We start from the raw sequence: 22240 nt of genomic DNA on the forward strand, positions 1-22240 counted from the left end.
TAAGCAGGGCAGCATTCAGCACTGCAGTATGAAAATTCTTCAGTTGATTTAATTCCGTGTCCCCTTCATGATATAAAAGCTTGTACTTTTGGAGACTAAGGTCATCATTTCAATGACGAAAACCACAATGTATGGGAAACTGCTAATGGAAGTTATCAATGCTCCTAATTGTAAATACACTGCTTCTCTCTCACATCTGTCTCCTCTACAGACTCCTTGGTCTAATTAATTTTTTCTAATTCCTCTCACTGTTATTTTGAGTGGATTTTATATATTTTTTTCACTGTCAAATAGCGAAGACCCTAAATTGATTCAGTTAATTCTGCTAAGAACTTCAATACTGTCACATTTTATGCTCCTTCATTACCAGATTACTATTCTGTATTTCCATCTTGATTTTACTTTCTATTTGAATGTGAAATGCAAAATTACCAAGAGACCTGAAAGAATAACCACAGAGTAATACTACATTACAATGAAGTTTACTTGCTAATGTAGGTATGGAGTAGTACATAATTAACAGCACAGAAACAGAAAAGGATCATATTAATTCAGATGAGAATTACTGGGTCACTGAGACAATAAATATAACCACAGTGACTAAACTGCATGAACATGATCCAAACGGTGTTTGAAAATCGTGAATCCATACTAAATGAAAATACCTCACGGCGATTAATTTTACCATTCAAAGATGAGAAGTCAGCACTGGTAAACCAAAAAGCTTGTCTCTCATCTGCATGCAACAGTTTGCAATTCTGTGATTATTTAAACTGTTGTTAAGAACTGAGCACACAAGAGTAATACACGCACACTAACACAAACTACTTGTTTTTTTCCCCCCCCCTCCTTTTCTGCTGCTCAGGCTGGTTTCCCAGATAACTGCTGGGCTGTCTAGTCAGAAGCAAATACTGATAGATACCCTGGGTAACTGGACAAACAGTATTTTTCAGCACAGACAGGTTAGTTTTGAAATGGGGATAAACTGAAGTTAATGGGGACAGGAAATGAAACAATTTTCAATTATCATAAAAATAACTTTATTAAAAACAATCAGCCCGAGTAGGAATAATATCTCTGCTCTTCTCCACATGCCAATATCCTACAGCATCTGCAAAAGAAAAGAAAAAGAAGTACATGAAAAAATATTTTAGTGCTTTACATAGCGCATTGTCAATTTTTCCACGCTGCTTACCCTTCTCCTCTGCTTCCAGCAATTACTGGCAGGACACTGTCTCTACTCATTCTAGGCATAGAGGACACAGAAAGATTTAGTTCACTGTCAGAAACATCAATTTTTCTATACAACCATAATATACATTACAAGCGCACCACTGTCATGGAACATTTATTGTGATACTTACCTTCTGCTTGCTGAATCCTTGCATCATTTATTGAATGAGACTTGACATCTACATAACACCTCCAAGTAGGAAAGGACAAAGTAACACTGATTCACCATGACTATGTAAATATGGCACATCTTGGGCACTTGGAGCTGCTTCTCCTGTGGCAAGATAACTTCAGTACACAGAAAACAACCTTCTACTGAAAAAAGAACCTCACCCTAGTAGCCTAATAATGGATTCCCAAGCTCTCATGGGTATGTCTGGATTGTACTTACTACTATGAAGCTCTTCCCAGGTCCCCTCTCAACTGGAAATACAATGTCTCCCTGGCACGTCTTCCAGCAGCTGTCTCTACCATCACCTTTGACATGCAGGTCTTGGCTTTTTTTTGTTCATCTAGGCTTGTTTCAGTAGCGTACAATATATACAAATCACCATCTACACATTTTTGCATCTGGTTAAACTGCAACGGAGCCCAAACAAGGCCAAGAGTGAAGTCTCAACAATGCAAGTCACCTAATCGCATTAGCATATCCTTGTGGTGTCATTTGTAACAGTTCCTCACACCCAGCAGAGCATTTAACTAAATACCCCATTCACAATGCAGGTTACAAGACTGACCGGTTGTAAGGCTGTATTTATATAGACAGCTGTCTGTTCCATGTTGGTGCTATCCAGTTACCTGTATTTCATGATAAAAAGTGTTTACCTCAGAGATACACCAGCCACAGAGGAACCTAGGGCACATGCCTAATCCCAGACCAGAATGTACACATTATGTGCATACATACAGACAGAATACAGCAAAGCCCCTCTGTGTGCAGAGGGGATGCTGTGTCCTCAGTTGAAGACCAGCCTCGAAGGATGCATCCTTTCTCCCTGAGGTGACAATACAGCATGAATGTTCTTGTAACCAGCACCATGCAGAAGAGGTTTGTACCTGGCACTAGGAGTTAAATGGAAACTTACCCAGAGGCTTGTATACAATATCCGCTTTTAAGGCTTCACAAATTCTCTCTTCTAATCCACAGAAAAGACTTTGACGTTACCACCTGATCAGCACATAAGGATGCACAGTACACATTCACATTGGAAGTGACAGACTAATGGTTATATGTAGCATTACTGATGACATACACCCACTTTTACAGACTGATAGCCTGCTTAATGCAACCAGCACCTCCTCCCAACCCAGCTCCCAGCAAAACAGAGAAACCTGAACCAATTCTGGGTTTCTAAATGTCAACATGCTGTGCTGTCTGTTGTTGGGTTTTGTTTTTTTTTTTTTCTTTTTACTTTCTTTAAGTTTCAACACAAATGGTTAGTAACTTCAGTTAGAGAAAGCAGAAGAAAGTAAACACCAAGGAAGGTCACCAGAGCAAGTTACATACATTAATATTATCTATTTCATCCACACAGTTCACAGCATTACTAATTTGACAAAGCACTACAGGCAATTAACAGCATACATTAGTTAACCACATGGTAAATCTTAGTCTTGCCTTTTAAAAAGAATGCAAGTTAATCCAACCCAGTTCAGTGCCAATACAGCCAATGCAGTTAATTCACAAAAATGACATACCAAGAAAAGTAAAGATGGTAGCATGGAACCAAGACAGTAGCTAGGTCACAAAATACCTAGGGATAAACCTCTCCCTCCCACGAAAGCAAACCCAAACCATATCCCCCAAACTGTTGACGCTAAGTTGTTGTAAGGCAGCCTGCAACATGTTCACCAGGTGCATGCTGACTTTTGTTTATGAGGTATGTTTTCTTCAGCAGGTACAACCATTGGCAGAGCTTCCTCCAGCCCCTGAGGAACCTCTCCTTCATCCATTACTCTCATAGCACATAGGCTTCAACTGTTTCTATAAAACTCTGTCTTCTGGTGCTCATGTCTCTTTTCTCTAGAAGTGATAAATGACTTCTTCCCAGCTAAAAGAATCCCATGTAAAATGCTGGAGATCTAAAGCCATTTCGTGCCTCAGGATACTATTGTTATTTTGTAGCATACTTAAAAAGGACAGGTATTTCAAAACACAGAAAGAAAGACAAGGTCCCAAGAGCAAAGCCTTTACAAAATTTGAAAAGGTTACATCAGAAGGTGGTAATGAAAAGTTGGGGAAGGATGAAGACCAAAGGGATTCAAGGAGTGATGACATCAATAGTAGTAAACATTACAAGTATCAATTCCTATCAGAATACCCCCCTCTTAGTTCTTCAGGGATTCACTGAAGGAATACAGATGAAATATTTTAAATGCTTACGATTAACAAAGATATATTTATTATACAGGTATGCTTTGAGAGTACTGGGGGATGATTGTGATCAGAATCTCTAATAACAGATTTTGTGTAAACAGGCGCATAAAAACAGTCATTGTGCCATATTGACAGAGAAGGCTCTACTGCTTTATACTTTAAAAAAGGAATACAGAGGAAATTGAACTTTCTTTTTTAAACACAGGTACGTTAGAATACATACATTCTTTTCTTTGCTCAAGTAATTGAACATTCATTCTCTCTTCCAGTGAGGACAGAAGCATTACAGGGTTTTATAACAGATAAGAGCTGCTAAACGGTAACTAAGGCTAGGACCATCCATGCAAACACTAGTTATTTATTTTCATTGTCTGTTTGCTGCTACAAGACATTGAGTTTCAGAGGACAGCTCACCAGCTGCACATTTTGTGAGCTGTACAGGAACTAATGAACTTTACCTTTTTATTTCTTTGCAAACAGGAAAAATACTAAATTCTTGCAGTCTTGCTGATACTGCCCATTAGCAACAACAAATTTTATGGTTTGGAAAAATCAAAATGCCTCTGTCACAGTGCATGACACAAGGTCACAGAGTCAATTTAGTTAACTGAATCATGTGTTCTCGGAGTCTTAGGCATACAACTGTCTTATCACAATGAGGAGGCACTATGAATCAGCACAGTGAAAATAAAGCATGCACCATCTTCTCCAATATTAACCACTGCTCGAAGTACAGAAAACCGAGTACACTTCACATTGTAGTCATTGCAAGGTGATATATAGATTTTAAAAGGGTCCCATTCTTGAGCTACTTTATTGGTCTGCTCAATTAAATGTTATTTAATGATTCACCACTTACAAGGTGAATATCATTCATAGTCCATTGGCTTCAGTAAAGCTTCTTCTGATTTTTCCAGAAAAGATAACTAGTTATAAGGAACAATATTGATTTCCTGTGTAAGGCCCAAATATCAGCAAGCTAAAAGTAGCGATTAAATATAGCAACTGCTGTATTATTTTTGCAGTTCACGCATGGGGAGATTCAGGTTATCACATCGTAATTGTTTACACCATTGATACTGGTTTAACTGCTAAGCAGCCTAAGGATGAGGACTATTTCATGTAATGACTGTATTTCCATAAAAACTATAGTGACTTGCCTGTTGCACTTTCTTGGGGCATTTTATTTTCAACTGTATCCATCATAAATTACTGTTGCAGAATAAAAAAAGACAAAGATTCTGGATCGTTAGACTAGGTGAATTGCTGAAATATTCATGTTTGTTCATGTATTGTAGCAGATTATTCAATACCCGCTCATCTTCACATTTCATCCCTGAACACAGCTTAACTCATTCTCCACGTGAGAAACGAGTAAAACTGATGACTCCTTGTCTCTGGCACTGATTCTTTACCCAGAACACTTATTTCCAAAGATCACACTCAGGCTTTTGCATCAACTTGTACATGGCAGTTAAAGCAACGATCTCACTCTGCAGCTGGGACCACATGTACGAGGTCAGTCTCCACAGCTCAGCTTTCAACTGCTACCTGTTGCACCAAAGTAAGTAACCTGATCAGCTATGTTGGCTCTCAGAGGTACTTTTCTTCTTCACCAAATTTGCCATCAGACAAAAATAAACCATTCAGTCCTACGTGTGGTTAACCATTTGGGTCAAAAAATGATAATAAACTGTAGAAACTCATATCCCCATGCTATCAAATGCTAAGAATACATCCATTTTCTCATTGAATAAAAGCTGCTTCTTTCAATCTCTTTTTTTACAAACTCACTGCCTCACATGATTATGACCAACAGCCAGCCTGCTTTCCATTGACATGAAACTGTTAATACAAGTAGATTTCCAGTTTGTAGGAACACAGTGATAACACTTACCTTTGTGTTGGAAATTTAAATAAAATTGCATGCATCATCACTGGTGAGACAGTGGGAAGCATGCAGATGTGCACCAATCCAGACCAGGTGCATTGCACCCCTGCGCGAGCTGTACACTGTTCTCCCATGCACCGCCCTGCTCTATTACAAGGAACCAGGGAGCACAGGCAAGAAGGCAGCGAAATCTGCACCCTCTTGCAAGGAAGAAATTGTTTCTGTATTACACACTACCAAGAGATTCCCCAGAGAGCGGAGGAATCTAAATGCAGAAAGCCTGACAAGAATTACTGTACCTGAGAATCTAAGGCACAAAGAGATTAAAATACATTGCCCAAAGCCTTTCCGGAAGATCACATCAGAGATGGAAATTGAATCTAGCTCTCACAAGTGCGTATTAAACACAAGATTTTTTTTTTTTTACTTTTTTTTTCCTTTGAGGTACTAGAAAGCATAAAGCATTTTCTTATCACCAGAAATTTCATAAAGATTGGCCACTCTGATCACAATACTTAAATCTACATTTTTAAGGACATAGTGTCTCTTGAACACATACTTGGCTTTCATTTAATTCAAGAGAAGCTGCACATGCATACATCAGAACTGTACATTAACTGCTACATTTGTAACACTTGAAAACAGGTATGCCACATTAATATGCTTGCATTTATCTCTGCAATTCATACAAGGAAACAGATACTGCAAACCAAAACCGGCAACAATTATAAAGTCTCAGGTATTCATGTTTGGGAAGGCACAATATCGAGTATTGTATGGAACAGAAATAAACCTAATGATATCCAAAAGAGAAGGGGGTGTGAGAACATGAGAGCAGCTAACACAACAATGTGGTAGAGAAACTGAATGCATAACAATGTGTTCTGCGTGTGAGAGCTACGGGTCTGGCAGGAAGCAGATTTCAACAGGTAATGGCAAAGCAATGTACACAGCCTCTGACTACTGACCTCTGGAACTGGCTGCCGCAGGAGATGGTGGGGAAAGACAGTATCAGTGGTTCACAAAAGGATACATACATTTATGGACAACAGATCCTTAACAGGACAGTGAAAGGACTGCCTGGGTAGGTGTATACACTCCCATGATTCCTGAGAGTCTAGCAAAAAAAATGACTAGGCTCATCTACTTTCCTTGGCAAAGGTACACTAAGCGGGATGTGTAGTTGCTGTACCTTTCATCTGTCTCTTGGGGCACCTCTATAGACAGATGTTCCTATCCACATGAGATTTTAGCCTTATCTACTGTGGAAGGAGTTCAACCTTCCTGGGAATCCAGGCTTGCATGGTTTTCAAGCAAAATTTCTGGAAGACGATGATGGAAATGGAATTCATAGGACAACTCAGCCCACAAATGCAATGAAAACATCGTGTTCTCTGGATCATGTACAAACAAGGCTAAGCTCTGCCGCATCTATATGTTGTTATTTCTTGTAACTGGAAAATACTCTTCCCACTAATCGCAATTTTCTACAGTACAGAAGTAAACTCATGGGAGAGGCTTTGCATGAGTAGCCCTAATTTGATGAGTAAATTGTCACCTGATCTCTCTGCATACAGGGTGGGGGTTTGTACTTTGCTATGTGTGCAGTAATGATTCCATATGTGGCTACATTTCCTAAGAAATTCTTCAAAAAGATTGGGGGAGGGTTTAAGTAGCAAAAGCATTTCACTTTTGCATATTAATCTGGAACTGGCTTTTTTATAGCCCACAGAAAAACACCTCAAGCCTCATTTTAGACTGCTGTCATAATATTTTCAGGCTTGAGACATAAGATTTCATTAATTTCTACACCATCAAGATCTGTTCCAATATTAAGACAATCAGAAAGCTACTGATATGAGACTACTCTGAGCCAATACTTCACGAGTTGGCATTACTTCAAGCCTTAAAGAGATCTGAGGGGGGGGAGGGGAAGGAAAAAAAAAGGAAACGAAAATGTTCATAGTTAAAATAATTGACCTTTGCCTCCTGGGTAACACTTTCCTGCTTCCTATGGAAAGACTCACTTTAAGAATCCTATATATATTCTTTATCCTGTCTCCTTTACGTATTTGCTTGTCCTTCAATTCATATGCCTCAAGACTGCTACTTAAAATTTAAATTAAGCAGTGAAACTGGGATACATGTAGAGCCTTTAAAGTAACCATTTCATAGTTGCTCTTGTCCAGTAAGTCTGTGAAAACACTTGCATTGATTCCATCGGTACTTTTAAAAATGCATATAAAGTGCAATGAAACACTAAACTTTTGGTGATATGAGATTTTGGAGACCACTAGGGACAATAGTTCTCTAGGTATGCCACACAAGTCCAAAAAGCAGTAGGAAAAAATCCCTCAACCTGCTGGCTATCTACTTGCTCCTGCAGCCTGCCATGAAGTTAATACTCATTACCATATAGGTTTCATGACAATTTATACCCAACTTGTCAACAAAATCCCTGTATCACTACTTACAATCATTAGGCTATCGCATTTTTATGTTTGTAATCTAAAAAAATTAAGTAAAACTCAACATAGGGAAAAGACACACTAAAAGTAATTTTTTTATGACTTTAACGTGAATTTGCAAGCTGTTTATTACAGTGCTTTCAGTCACGAATAGTGGTTTATGCAAGCTATTTTTATACAAAGGATGCTTGAGTCCACTAATTCTGCTGAAGAAAAGCCTTGGCTTCTCAAGGCAATTACCTATGCTCTCTGCAGATCACCAGCCGAGAGGTGAAGCAGCGCTCTGTTAAGCCTATCATTCCATCAAGCTATGAATGCATTACAGGGCAGCAACTGAGTCAACAGAACATCATCTTTTCCTTTCCAAAATTATAAGAAGCAATTATTCACTCCTGCTTTAGCTTTTTCATAACTTGAAGTTAACTTATTTCACAGAATCACAGATATTTATCCCTTTCCTTCAAAGTATTCCTTTGACTTATCTGTTAAAAGCTAATGAAATGGTTCTCATAAAACCTAGTTACATTTAACATTGTAATCAACACCAACTTCTGAAAAAAAGTATTTCTAATTTAAAATCTACTTTCCTTTACATGAAACCATGCATTAAGTCATTCCTAAAATCTCACATAAAATATTATTCCTCGAATGTCATGATATGGCCATATAATCTTTATATTACATTTCATTAACTACCAACAAAATACCAAAATATCATTACGCAGTTTTAAAGCCCCCTAGCAGTGGACAAGAGAAAAAATAAATCTTCATATAATTTCAAATGTAACCGGTAAATCTAATAGCAGCCCAATCCAAAATCCACTGATGGACGTCACGGGAGCCTTCCCATTAACTTCCATGTGCTTTGGGATAAGGCACCAAGATAAATATGAGCAAGCCAAAGGAAGAGAAATGAAAACTTACCCATGAATTCAATTCCTAAATGGTCTGCTATACACAAGAAAGCATGTACAAGAAAAAAGAAAAAAAAGAGACAGAAATGTTAGAAATAGACTAAAATGTAAATATCACCTTTAACATCACTGGTAGCATTCAATATTTCTGTGGCAGAGCTGCAGAACACAATGCAGGGTTGGGGCCCACTCTGTGGGTACGTGCCCTTCGAACGGCAACCCAAAGATGGGAATTTAGGGCACTGAGCCATCACAGAAGGGAAGTGTACTTGGGGAAGGACATGAATGCCTTTACTCATTATATTTATATTCAATTGAAGTGCCTCAAGTGAGCTACCTACAGGAATTTCATTTTCTCATTCTCTTGAAACTCCTCTCTTAACATGCTAACTACTATCATTAGTTAGACAAGGTTCTTGCTTTCATTTTCTCTGACAGATCAAACCCTAAAGAGATGAATGGAAGGCTTTTACTGAGTTTTGCAGCTCTCAGTACAGCACAGTGGCCACACTTGCACCCAACGCGATTGCATAACTACTATCACGCAACAGAAAATCTGACTTCAAGAAATAGTAGACATGGTCCCTGCTTAGCCATCTGAGTGATATGATGCAATAATTTCAAGACATTTAGACCTGAGGAAAGAATTTTAACATTTTTAGAATATTGACTGAATTTACCATATGGAGTTCAAAACATTTTGGGACCCTTTTTTCACACGACAGATTAGGATATATGTCTCTAACAGACAGATGTTTTAGTGCAAAATAGATTTAAATTTATACAAAGCACTTATTTAAGTTGATAGGAAGTATGTTTAAATACATACGTGATTAAAAAGTAACAAACTCTCCATCCTGCAGGAACAGGGCAACAGAAGAATGTTAACTGACTTTTCAGAGCTGAGTGTGTAGGGAGTAGTATCTTCAAGCCCAAACCAAAACTATGGAAGGCCAGACGTTCAGAAAGGCTGAAAAATGCAATTCTCTATGCTAGACTTGAAAGATTTTGTTTTTCCATGAGAGGAAATAATTTGCACTATACAGAATAAAGAAGAATTTTATTTTTTTTTCCCTGAGGAAAACACAGTATTTCCCTTCAAAATACAAAAAACCCCAAAATGTTTCGTGTTTACCTTCCTTTCAATTTACAGTCACATCTCCTTAATACAGAATAGATTAATAAATGATTTTGCCAACGTTTCCAAGATCAGTGTGTGTGGAGAGGAAGGCAGCAGGGAAAGAACAGGACTACAAGAAAGACGGAGCAAGACTGGCGTGTTAGCTCGTGCTTGGAGCTGGGAGGTACTACTGGGAGTGGTGTGAAACAGTCCCATCAAGTAATGTACTGCAACTTTCAAAACTCCACTGAACTATACAAAAAAGTTTAAAGTTTCTGTTGAAAAATGCTGGGAGTGATTTACCTTTTGCAACCTTTCAATCCTTCGAGGAGAAGGTTCATTTAGCATACAAATCTATGTAACAGTTGCTAAATTCCATATTTATCTTCATGCAGAACAACAGTAGGCATGTCAAAAGAACAGAACATAAGAAGAGGCTATGTGGTATAAATATCTTATTAGCAGGGTGTCAGGGCAGGCACATTATGCAAGTCTAGTGACAGCCAAGTGAATCTTTCTTTTTGGTATTAAACACATAACTCAAACCCATACACATATGTATCCCACATTACAATCTCCTAATCCGTATTCTTTGATTCATGTACAAGTGTCATGTACAAACATCCCTGGTACATCTGATAGAGGGATGTAGCTTTTATAAGAGCATGAGATCAGAAATATCAAAAGTGCATTCAACATACTATATTCCCAGGGATTTGTAACCTAGGTTTTTTTCTGTAATTTTCTGTACCTGTGAAATCTGCAAATATTATCTGCATGCAATTCACACCTTGCATCCTTCTATAAACCAGATCAAGATGTAGTCAACAACTGCTTACTTTCAAAAAAGGTAACAGAGATCAAAGTGCTGTAATCTGGTCTCCACGGAGCTAACAATATTCACACGTGAAGCAAGATCATGCGATACCATCTTTTCAAGTCTATGTAGAACAGCTGAGAAGACAATCCTCCTTTCCTAACTGGGGTATTTATATTCTCTACACGTTTTGCATTTGCAGCCTGAAATGTCCTCATTCAGTTCACCAGCAGAGTTAGAAACCACTTTCTCAAAAAGTGCATGCAAAACACACCTTTCCTTTAAATAGATGGAAAAAAAACCATTTTAGTTTGTCTTTGAGTGGCTTATATGTGAGAGTCAAGGGTATCTGTAGCCTTCCTGGGAGATGTGTTCAACTGGAGTGGGTGGGAACATGTCAGGCCAGTTATTTAAAGTATCTCATATGCCCGGAAAGCAACTTCAGCAACCAGGGTAATATATGTTGCTGACAAAGCTGATTTACCCAGATTATAATGAAAGGATGTCTAATGGGATAAACTTTCATAGCAAAACATCCATGCTGCCAATTTATACCATGAAGTATAGTTCAACAAATTCTGCAGACAGAACACAAAATAATAAAAAAAAAAAAAAGAAGGAAAAAGGAAAGAAAAAAAGAAGACAAGAACAAAAACATTTCCTCCTAAGAGCCTGAACGTACCCCACATTCTTCCCTTCCTTTCCCCCTTCACTGCAGAAATTCAGCTGCACTCACAGGTTATCAAAACCTTAACTTTGAAACCTGTTTTCCTTAACACAACTATGGCCCCTGCAGGAATGGCGTTCAACAAAGCATTCAGCATGTTGAATGGGGGCACAAGGCACAAGAAACATCAGCAACCATTAACCATTCTCGTTGTTCGGTTCTTAAAGTTTTTATCATTATAAGGTGTTTATTCCACTAGCTACAGGAAAAAAACAACAAACCAACCCAATGAAATACCACAAAAAAACAAACCAACCCAAATCCCGCATCTTTGCATCTGAAAAAAACCAGTTATTAGAAAGGGACTGAAAATAACTGCTTCCAACGCTCAAGCCCTTTATCTGAGGTGGCCACCGCCAGGAGCCCCCTCCAAGCACCCCCGCTCCTTCAGAAGGTCGAAAGCGGATGCTGGCTCTCCTGGAGCAAAGCCTTCATACTGCAGCATGCAGTTCCAGCAGAGCAGTGACGGGACTCCCACACAGATAAAAGGGGTCGGAAACCTCCCAGCTGGAAAGGCAGGGGCAAGAGGAGTCCTCAGGGCTCAAAGGGCTGCTTTCCCCCCCTGCACCCAGCCACGCTGGCGGCAGGGAGAGGAGGGATGCGGAGAAATACATGGAACGGGTTGCGACCGTCATCGGGCTGCCCCTTGGTGACTAAGCATCAGTCCAGCGGTCACTCTCACTTGGACTGCTGTGGAGAAAAGAAACGATTTTGCAAGCTCCAAGTTTTGGAGGTGGGTTTCCCCGCTCTTAACAACGGCCAGAAACTCTCCCAGCAAGTCCCTGTGAGAAGCAGGCATGGCACTGGGAGCTGCACAGTGGGGGCCACGGCGGGGAAAAGCGAGCTGTGGTGCTGACCTAAGGCTGAATCAAACACAAAAATGTAAAGTATTGACCCCGACATGCCACAGCGTAAGAAAGGACTGTTATATTGCTGTACAGTCGTAACATATAAGTGATGAATTGCCTGCAGAGCACTTCCCTGGACACAGTGAGTGCAATGCCAAGTAATCCACCATCAAGCAGTGCAGTTGCTTTAAGGACTCACTTCAACAAAAATGTATATGTGAACTATTAATGTGCTGAAGCGTGGGCACTGCTCCACAAGATGGGGTCATTAACCAAATAATGCAACTGTATTTTATTTTTGTTATTGTGATTTCTTCTTTCTTTCTGGTATTGTTAGATTCTTAGGAACTAATATATTACTCAGACAGAAAGATTATTCACTTTTATATTTTATTTTATGAATATTTCTGCATTTTGTTGTTGATGTGGGAAAAATACTGTGCCTGATGGTCCTTGCACTATGTGAATTTGTTGCTAGTATTAAAGCCATTTTAATTTATACTTTATGAATACATACACACCTGGGAATACTTAATAACAAGCACAAGAGAAGATAAATTTGCACTCACTAATGGATTAATTTATTAGTGCTTCACAAAGAATATGAAGCCTTGTGCCTAGATTGAGGTTTGCTGGGGCTTTTTGCTTAGTCATATTAACATGGAGATTTTCCCCTAGTTAAAGACAGGTTTCATTGTCCCAGGTACTTTCTGAGCTACACTATGAATAGAAATATAAACTCAACATGTAAATCTCACTGATTTATAGAAGAAAAATCTTGGAAATTAAAATACTCATTGTAGACCACTACAGACATTTTAATCTATTCTAAGGATGAGTTCACTTTGGCAAGAAGGAGACAGCTTTAGAAATCATTACAACTGCAAAGTATTTTCTACTACAAATGAAATATATTGGTTTCAATAAACTCATAAGATTTGTTAAATTGTCCTTGGTAGATTATTGTCTTGAACAGAAAATGCAACACGATGATATGCTGCAAGCTACCTTGGGACAGCTCAAGCACTCTGAACAGATTATCTGGCTGGAAGGAACAGGACAAACTTTAACTCTTAATATTAGACCAATCAAACTTGGTCAGAAATGAAGAAAAATCCTTCCATTCAAAAGGCAGCTAGATTAGGATACTACCCAAAGATTGGAGCTGCTGCTGTCTTATCCATTATGACTTACTATGTCTGACAGCACACAGTTGTCAGCCTATTTGTGTATTTAATGAAGCTAAAATCATAACGGGTTACATATACATATATGAAAGTATACTATTTTTTGAATCCTCAAGTACATTATTTTTTGGTGCCTCATTTTGCATGTGAGTACATAGTTTTGGGACAAGGGATTTCCTCCATTCAGTAGGAAGGGTACACGGCTCCTGTTTTCTCTCTGACGTGTGCAGGAAGTTATCAGACTTGGCAAACTGGCCCAGTGCTCTCAGAGGTTGGCTTGGGGTTTTTTTCAGCATCAAAAAGAAAAAGCACCAGCATATATTACTGTGTTTTACAAATCTGAGTTATTAGAAAGTGCAAAAATTGACTCTGTTGTTTGTTTTAGAGATATTCTGGTAATTAGTTTTTATAATTAATTTACACAAAACTATTCTTCACACAACAGTTTTTTTTTGGGGTGGAGCAAATTATTGGGATGGTTTAAGAGAAACAGAGACATAAAATCAAGATAATTCAACTACTGAATTTTCAAAGCATCTTCACTGAAAGACATGATAGAAAATTAAAACACATTTAAAAATCGACCAAACTAAATCCTTTAACTTACTTTGACTAGACTAATACCTGGTGCCTCCTTTTACCCTCTCTGACAAAGAGGACTATTAGAATTTTTTCAGATATAAAATCTCCCTGGCAATAGGTAGGCTGTTCACTACACGTTAGCTGGTGTAACAATAAGTATATGGAATATATCAGTAATATGCCCCACCTATATCAAGACACAGTGATGAAAATCAGACATCCTTTACAAGATACTTGGTCAGTTTTCAAAGAAATTATAAATCACAGTTACAGAAATGATAACAACTTAAAAAAAACAAAGAAAGAAGGCCATAAAAATATTTAAAAAATCCACAATCTGATATATTATCAGTACGAACAATGAGAGAAGATTTACATTTTCACTTTGTATAGACAGTGTTAATTTTATTTTAAACCAAATTAAAATCCTCAATCCACAAAAACAAATATTGCAGACAACACCTACAGGTTAATTGCTTTGTACATTTCTTTTTAAAGAAAAAAAAAAAAAAAGCCAAAGGAGGAAAAAAAAAATAGGCTTGTTGTGAGCACTCATATGGCTCTGGAGAGAATAACCTCAGGACAGAATTCCCCCACCCACTATCAATTCCATAACAAAGGAACATTTGAAAAACACAGCAAAGCCTGTTGTTATAGAAATAATACACAGTGATGAATAAAGGAATAAACTATTGATTTTCTTTCCCTTTGAATGACAAAAACTTGTAGCTGTGGTTTACACCACCAAAGTTGAAAGACTGTTTCTAACTTCTGAAAAGAAATAATAGCAATGCTTCCACCTTCACAGGTTCAAGACAAGTTGGAAATTTCAACTACTTACCTCATCTGCAGCATGCAGACTCAGAGGATTAAGCTTGCCTCTTCTCTATCATTTTTAAGACCTTAAATTATCATCTCTACAGCTAACAAAGTTCTTTCTCTTTGGGGCACTATGTTGGATTTTCATGGAAAAATTCTGTCTCACCAAACAATGTAAGCAACCTTGACTGATATCCAAAACACTGAAAATCAGTACAGATTTTAACCCTAGATCAATTCTTGATACTACAGCTGTAAATTCAGCAGAGCAAATAAACAAGTGTTTAAATTAAATTCAATGAATAGCCTATTGAAATTACTCCATTAAATTTACTAAATGCCTGAAGAACATGTTCAAGAATTTTACCACTCAGGCCAAAATATTTAGTATTCGGTGTCAGCCAAATGCAGCAATGCTTCATTTTTCTCTGAATAACCCATTGTTTCCATCAATTAGAGGAGAGAGAAGGTAAACGTTAGCTGCTGCTGCTGCTATATACAGATTTATTTTTGCTGATTAACATTCATAAATCAACAGAATTGCTCAACACATATAAGGACTTTAATTCACCCTAGAATATCAGTGTGTAAACAGTAAGGCCACACAGAATGCTATGTTTCCAGTCAGACAACTTGAAGATGCTTTCTTATTTGCTAAAAATGTAACACAGTTTCCATGAAAATGAGTAACTACATCAAATGAACATAAAGGTGCCCACATAGAGCCTCAGAGCTCATGGTGACAAGGTTATTTTTTGAAGCTTTCTCTAAATATATGTTGAAAATGATGAACCAACGTGATCACTCTGACACCAACTCCTCTGCCCCTGCAATGAGACCATTAAACATTGCACATTATATCCTGGTTACTTGATTACTGATATTAGCATAAACTGTTATAATCAATGTTTCTGATAGTTAACCCTAGAGATGTCAAGATTTCTCTGATATTCTGCAGTTTTGACAGATCACTAAACCCCTGTATTAGCATTGCAATTGAAAAAAAAAGTAATTTATCTTTTTTGTTCCTGTTCATTATTGAAGCCTATCACCTCCTGGAAAGTTCCTTCCCCCTCCCCCCCCCCCCCTTTTTTTTTTTTTTTTTTTTTTTTTTTTTTTTTTTGGCTCCAGGGCTTTTTTTATATTGCCATCTAAAAGTACAACTTCACCTACCAGGATCTCTGACTGTGCTAAGGACTACACAAAGACAAAACACCAACATAGCTAGTCGACCTACTTTTACAATTCTGAACTCTTCCTGGGCTTCTGCAGCAACTGTGACAATAACTACACTTGTCCCACAGTTGCAATCGCATAGTAGGTGATTACAGCACTGTCACAACCGAGGAACCATCAGAAGAATTAGGCCATGGAGCAATATATTCTTCTATCCTTCACTGTGTCATTAACGCCAACGTTCCTGCAGCGTTGAGACATGCACTGCATAAAATCCCGGTGCCACCTCTCATGACTACTCCAGGTTTGCACAGCGGTATCACCCTGCCTCTGCAGATGGGCTCACCTTTATCTGCAGGAATGCTGGCGATTGGGTTTGAATGTGTTTGCTTAAGTTGACCTTGGATGTTTTAAGTCATTAGGCGCTTCCACTGAATTGCAATTGGCATGGGTAGTCATGCAGAGTCCTTTGAAAATTCCAATCTCTACACTGGCAAAGCTGGTACTTTCTCAACTATGTTGTTACAAGGTCTCATAAAGCTACATAGGAGAGGGGAGGGGAATCATAATTTTTTTGTCAAAAACTAGAAAAAAAGTACAAGCCATAAGCCAAAAGCTTATTCAGTACTTTCAAAACATATGGTCTGGAAAGTTTTTGGAACCACATATGAATTAGATTATTTATCTTGTCATAGGCGTGAAAGATTTACTTGACTGCAGTGTTCTGTGGGAGAAAAAAAAATCCCATTCTGGTTAAATAAGTGGCGCAAAATGTCTATTAAGGTGGAATAAGTCTACGAGTTTCTTAGAAATTACTGTAGGGATTTCTGCACTATTATTTCCAAAGGGGTATTTGATAATATGGGTCTGTAAAATATAACCAGCCTCCTAGAAACATTAAAGGAATTGCTAATAGCTCCCTCATCTTACGAACATATGACATTTAATAAACATTTCTCATGCTAAATGTTACTTTATTCCTTCCACAGATCATTAAGCTGTCCTTCACTTGCCTACTACAGGAAAATGTTTCAGATGCAATCGTGTTTACTGCTCTCTGAAGGCACAGAAAATTTTCTAAGTTTTTGTCAATTTCTTAAAACCTAATTACTTCCTTCAACTTCAGGACACGGAATGTACACCAATTTGCAGGGGAGAAAAAAAAAAAAAGTGCGCTTTATTCCCTAACGCACCAAGTAATTTAGTTCTACTGCAGTCAAAAAACAAACTGGCAGCAGCAGAGTACAGGTATTCACATCAAGATTTTTACAATATTGATTGAAAGTTTTAATGGCTGTGAATTGTACATCTCCAGTCTAATGACAGGAAAGTTTACATATTAATTGATACCCGTACTTAGCTTCCTAGATAAATGGTCAGAGTTTTGCACAAAAGGACTTGGGAGACTCAAAGATGTGGGATTCTCAGACAATTTTAGAAAGATGGTGTTTATTATCTGCCTTGATTTGGGAAACTACATTTCTTTAGACACCCAATTTTGATTATATTAACCATATTTGCTGTACACAGAAGGCTCTTATATTGTTTAATTTTAAATAACGCAGAGTGTGGCAAGACAATTATTTGAATGTACTCGGATTACTCTGTGCACATCTTGCACATCATCTAAGTAGCGGCCTTACACACCAGCATTACTGAACCTCATTTCCAGTAGCTCTATGTTTCAGGCTCAGATGATGATAAAAGGATATAAGCTTTAATCAATGTCTTCCCAATGTTTGTATCATTTGACGCTTTATGGGCTCGGTGGTCTCCTGTGCAATATGTACTCCTGTGTGTCAGGAGTCTCTCAAGTCACTTTCCTGAACCATCAAAAGATTATTAAACACCAAGATCTTCCAAGTTTTACCAAGAGTCCTTTCTCTAGGAAATCAGGCATGGAAGTCCCTTCATACATCAGACCCAGCTGCAGGTGAGCGATCCACACATATATGGTGCTTAAAAGGGTTTTATTTAAAGTAGTTTTTTCTCAGCTATGTAGGTCTCCCCCATTTAGTGAGGAAGCAGAGAAGCATTTCTTCTTTTTTTCCCCGATTTCACAAGGCCATATAGTTGAAAGGTTTAAAGAACTTATTGTAGTGAACTTTATCAGGAAACACAGCATTTGTCCAACATCTCTTATGATTCAATGGAGGAAATGTTCAATGCCAATTCACAAAAATACTCCCACTACTGTGCAGTTCTCTCATCTAAGCAAGAAGGTAATATGTATAGCAAGGGAACAACTCCAACCCTAGGCACATCTCTCCTTTTTTGCAATACTAACACTCTTTCTATTCATTTTACAACTCAACTAATAGTGTTTTGATTGTGTGTTTGTTTTTTTTTAAGCTGCTACATGTCTGTTGGCTGTCGTGGTGTGCAAACATGCGCAAACACAACACTGCTTGTACTGCATTTATGCAGTATGTGGTATTAAACATTAGAGGGACAAAAGACCAGGTGTAAGTGGCTTGCTAGAGAAACGAATGGCTTTTAATTTTGGTTTCTTTTTGTCACCTGGGAAATGTCTATCAAAATCCTTTGTGATTCCACTGAAATATTTGAGCAGTTACATTTTATTTAAAGCTGCTGAGTACACACTGACACTTAAGGCCATTATTTTACTATATAGTGTTTTCACATTCAAGGAAAGGCTCCTTGAAGGACAAGAACACTTCAGTACTTCATTTTCAGTGCTCTCTCAAATCACCTTTCAGATCCCCTCCCCAGACCCTGTCCTATGAGATTGGTGCACTGTATGAACAGTCTTAATGGAAATATACTGGTAATTGTCAGCCTATTTATGGTACCAAACCACAGACAGCAGATGGGAGCAGAAGAGCTCCATCTATCTCCAAGTTAAAATGTTTTCTTGACATCTGGGAATAATTTATTCAAACTAATCAATACTAAGCCAGGTATGCTGCAGAAGCACAGTGATTTGGACAACAGCTCTGCACCATACAGAGCATTGTGTCTGAATCGCAGGCTCTTTGAAGTGAGATAGTGAGATAACATGAATTATTTGTTGAGATGTGAAAGTACAGAGTTGAGGTATATTATCAAGGCACCAAGGAAATGTTTCTCTTACCTGTACTGTAACAGAGCAAATAGTAGCATTTCTATTTGATTGTGGGTATTGGCACACCCTGTTGGCACACATGCTCTGACAAAATCAGACCAACGTGTTTACGAACCCACAGATAGCATAATAAATAATTCTCCATACCATACAGTCAGATACAGTACATGCATACAGAATCATGGCTTTTTTTTCCATGCCTAAGCTCCCTATGGAAAGTTTATGGAAGTATGTTCTGCTTAGAAGCTATTAGCTAATAATGTAAACAAACAAGTACCAGTAAAAATGGATGGAAAAAAATTACTATCAGACCTTCCTCACAGTGTGAGCATCTTGTGTAATTTTGGATATGTGACACGAATTTATGACTTCTGATACGTAGGTAACAATCTGAAAATTTATTTCATTGTTTTTGTGTTTGAATACTGTAGGTGTTCAAATTCTATGCTACTCCAAATACATTAAAGCAACATTATTATAAATACAGGAAACAAAGGCAGTCTAAAAATGATAATGTTTGGGATGGATAATATGACTCATCCATGAGATCTGAAGCAGACATAGGGCTATGATATATACAAAACTACTAGCTGCTCTCAACTGCAATGAAAAATGGTATATTGGAGGAACAGTGTGTGATGTGCACACAGCCCAGAATCACCTACAGCGAGAGCAGCAAAATTAAAGCTGCTGTTTGCTCTCATTTGTATATGGTGATACACTGCAATTAATTGTTGTGAATATAATGTGAGAATAGTGCCAAAGGGCCCCTTATATAGAAATATTAAACTCAATAAATGTAATCGCCGTGTCAGAGCCACTCAAACAAATGAGTTGCTTCTGCACAGATCAGATGTAAACCAAAACAACCGGAACAGTACCTATATGCTGATACCTGCAGCACTAGGAGCTAACATCTGGCCCTCAAGCCAATTCACAAATTACTGCAGCACCCCACACAGAGCAGCATATGAAAAACAAAAGTAAAAAGGAGGAGAATTTGTTCTTCATAAACACAAACCATTACTTAAAAGCTAGGCAAAGCGGTTTAGATGAATGTGGAGCTCATTTGCTAAAAGACTTCACAGGAAAAGGTAACAGCCAGTAGGGAGGACTGGAAGAATCACTATGGCCTGCCCTCTGCAAGACACCTCAGTGATGCCTGTGCTTTGGATGATCAAAGTGCACTTGTTTTCTTCTTTATTCTCTATAACATAAACATTGAGGGCCTCAAAGAATGTAATAGTTCCCAATAAATCTCACAGAACATTCCCCCATCAAAGGCCTTTTTCATTCCAGGTTTAAGATACCACTTATTATTACATTCATTCTGATGTTAGCAACATTGAGGAATCCAGTGTTTCCTTTATAAGACCTTTCTACTAGGGCATCAATTATTTCGACAAATAAGAACAGGGCAAAAGGGAGGTTTGGATTTTTTTTCATTACAAACAAACTAGGTATGTCAGTAAGTAAGTTTTGTAGGGTGGTCTAGAAATCACAAATAATGTTATAACCCACTTAGGGGGTTTTGGTTGGTTTGATTTTGGTGTGTTTTAAATCAGTAGGACTTTGCTCAGAGCAAAGCTGTGAGCTCAAGTCAAAACTTTTTACTTCTCTGTGGGCTATTCAACTTTCATAAATAATCGACATGGAAAGGGCAGCTTGCTTTTTCCACGCTTCGCTCCACTTCTGCACCTCACTTCACAACTTGAACAACTCACAGACTCTGCAAAACGGGTCAGCCAACACAGCAGGTAACACGGTGCTGGGCAGGTACCATGGTGCTGGGCAGGTAACATGCTGCTGGGCGGGTACAGCTCTGCAAGTAGCGACCCAGCACAGCTGCAATTCCAGTGCAGGGTAAACTCATACAGACACTACGGAGGTAGGTAATTACCAAGATGGGATTATAAAGTATTAACAGTTCCTGTATTATTCAAAGCATTTATATCTCTAAAAAGTAAATATAAAACAAATACAGGAAAGATTTGTTTTCTCTCTCATCCTTGGTGAATTAGAGTCAGGAGTATGGAAATCACCTTTACACGACATCTAAATGACTTATGAACTAACAAGAGGAAAATGCATGAACGCTACTACAACTAATGCAGTCTTTGGATAAAACCCAGATGAAATCGGGTTTCCTCCCCTTGAAACATGCTAGTCTGAGGAACTGCATGTCTATATGGTCACAAAACAAGAATGCTTGCATCTCACATGTAAATTGCAATAAAATCTCTAGAAAAAATTACAAGCAATTTCTAGCAGAAATACAGGACAGCTTACCCAAAGGTCTTCTCTTTTTAGCAAGTCCTTACTGGGTATATATGATCCAACCAGAAGAAAATGCTTTCAAATTACAAAAGAAATACATAATGTCTCAGCATGTCAGGAAGAAAGTAAACAGTCCTGCTACCTGTGTATATTTTTTATTTTTGCTAAGTGAAGCCCCATTGTGTATTCATTCATTTACAGATACAGTTACACTGACAATGGCAAGGTAGGGAAAGCTCTGGGTTATCGCATGGATTTGCATTTTGTCTGCCAATGCAGCCTGCTAAAATGGAGGCACACACTGGCAGGTGACCTCTCAGCTGACAAGACTCTAGTTACGGGGCTGGGAGCCTACATGGAAAATGCCTTTTTTTTTTTTTTTTTGGTGGCAATACTACAGAGTGAATAGTTAGAAATGTGTCAGACACATTAAAAAGGTCACAAAGATTAATACAGTGAGGGGAAAAAGAGACAAAGATACACTTCTATTGTGATTTCTAATATATTTGTACTATACTTGAGGGTAAGAATTTCAGGCACAGAATAAAATCAGGTAGGAAAATTAACCTGAAAGATGGCAAAAGTTGAGCAGCACAATTTTTCAGTGCCTGCTCCAAACCCTTGTGAAGTAGAATTGCTGCTGATCCTAGATAAAAACTGTGATTTCACAGCAAACTTTAGGAAGCTGAGTCATGTCAATACTAGGGTTTGTTTGTTGT

The 22240-nt window shown here is 38.1% G+C and overlaps 1 protein-coding gene across 5 annotated transcripts in view; it reads right to left on the reverse strand.

The window, feature by feature from the left end:
• NRG3 (neuregulin 3) overlaps nucleotides 1-22240 on the reverse strand; it is a 428288-nt gene that overhangs the window by 75184 nt on the left and 330864 nt on the right. Inside the window, exons 1-5 of one of the 5 annotated variants that reach the window (XR_008824052.1) lie at nucleotides 15006-15114; nucleotides 8894-8920; nucleotides 2319-2401; nucleotides 1196-2228; nucleotides 899-1111 (exon numbers count right to left, since the gene is read on the reverse strand). Coding sequence is in view for 1 of the 5 variants with exons in the window: in XM_056352555.1 (XP_056208530.1) it covers nucleotides 8894-8920 (27 nt within the window). In the remaining 4 variants the exon portion in view is untranslated. Of the gene's footprint in view, nucleotides 1-898; nucleotides 1112-1195; nucleotides 5162-8893; nucleotides 8921-15005; nucleotides 15115-22240 lie in introns of those variants that run through there. The other 4 variants (XR_008824050.1, XR_008824049.1, XR_008824051.1 and 1 more) reach the window with 4 other exon arrangements.

The sequence above is a fragment of the Falco biarmicus genome, chromosome 9 (assembly GCF_023638135.1).
Source record: "Falco biarmicus isolate bFalBia1 chromosome 9, bFalBia1.pri, whole genome shotgun sequence".
Lineage (NCBI taxonomy): Eukaryota > Metazoa > Chordata > Aves > Falconiformes > Falconidae > Falco > Falco biarmicus.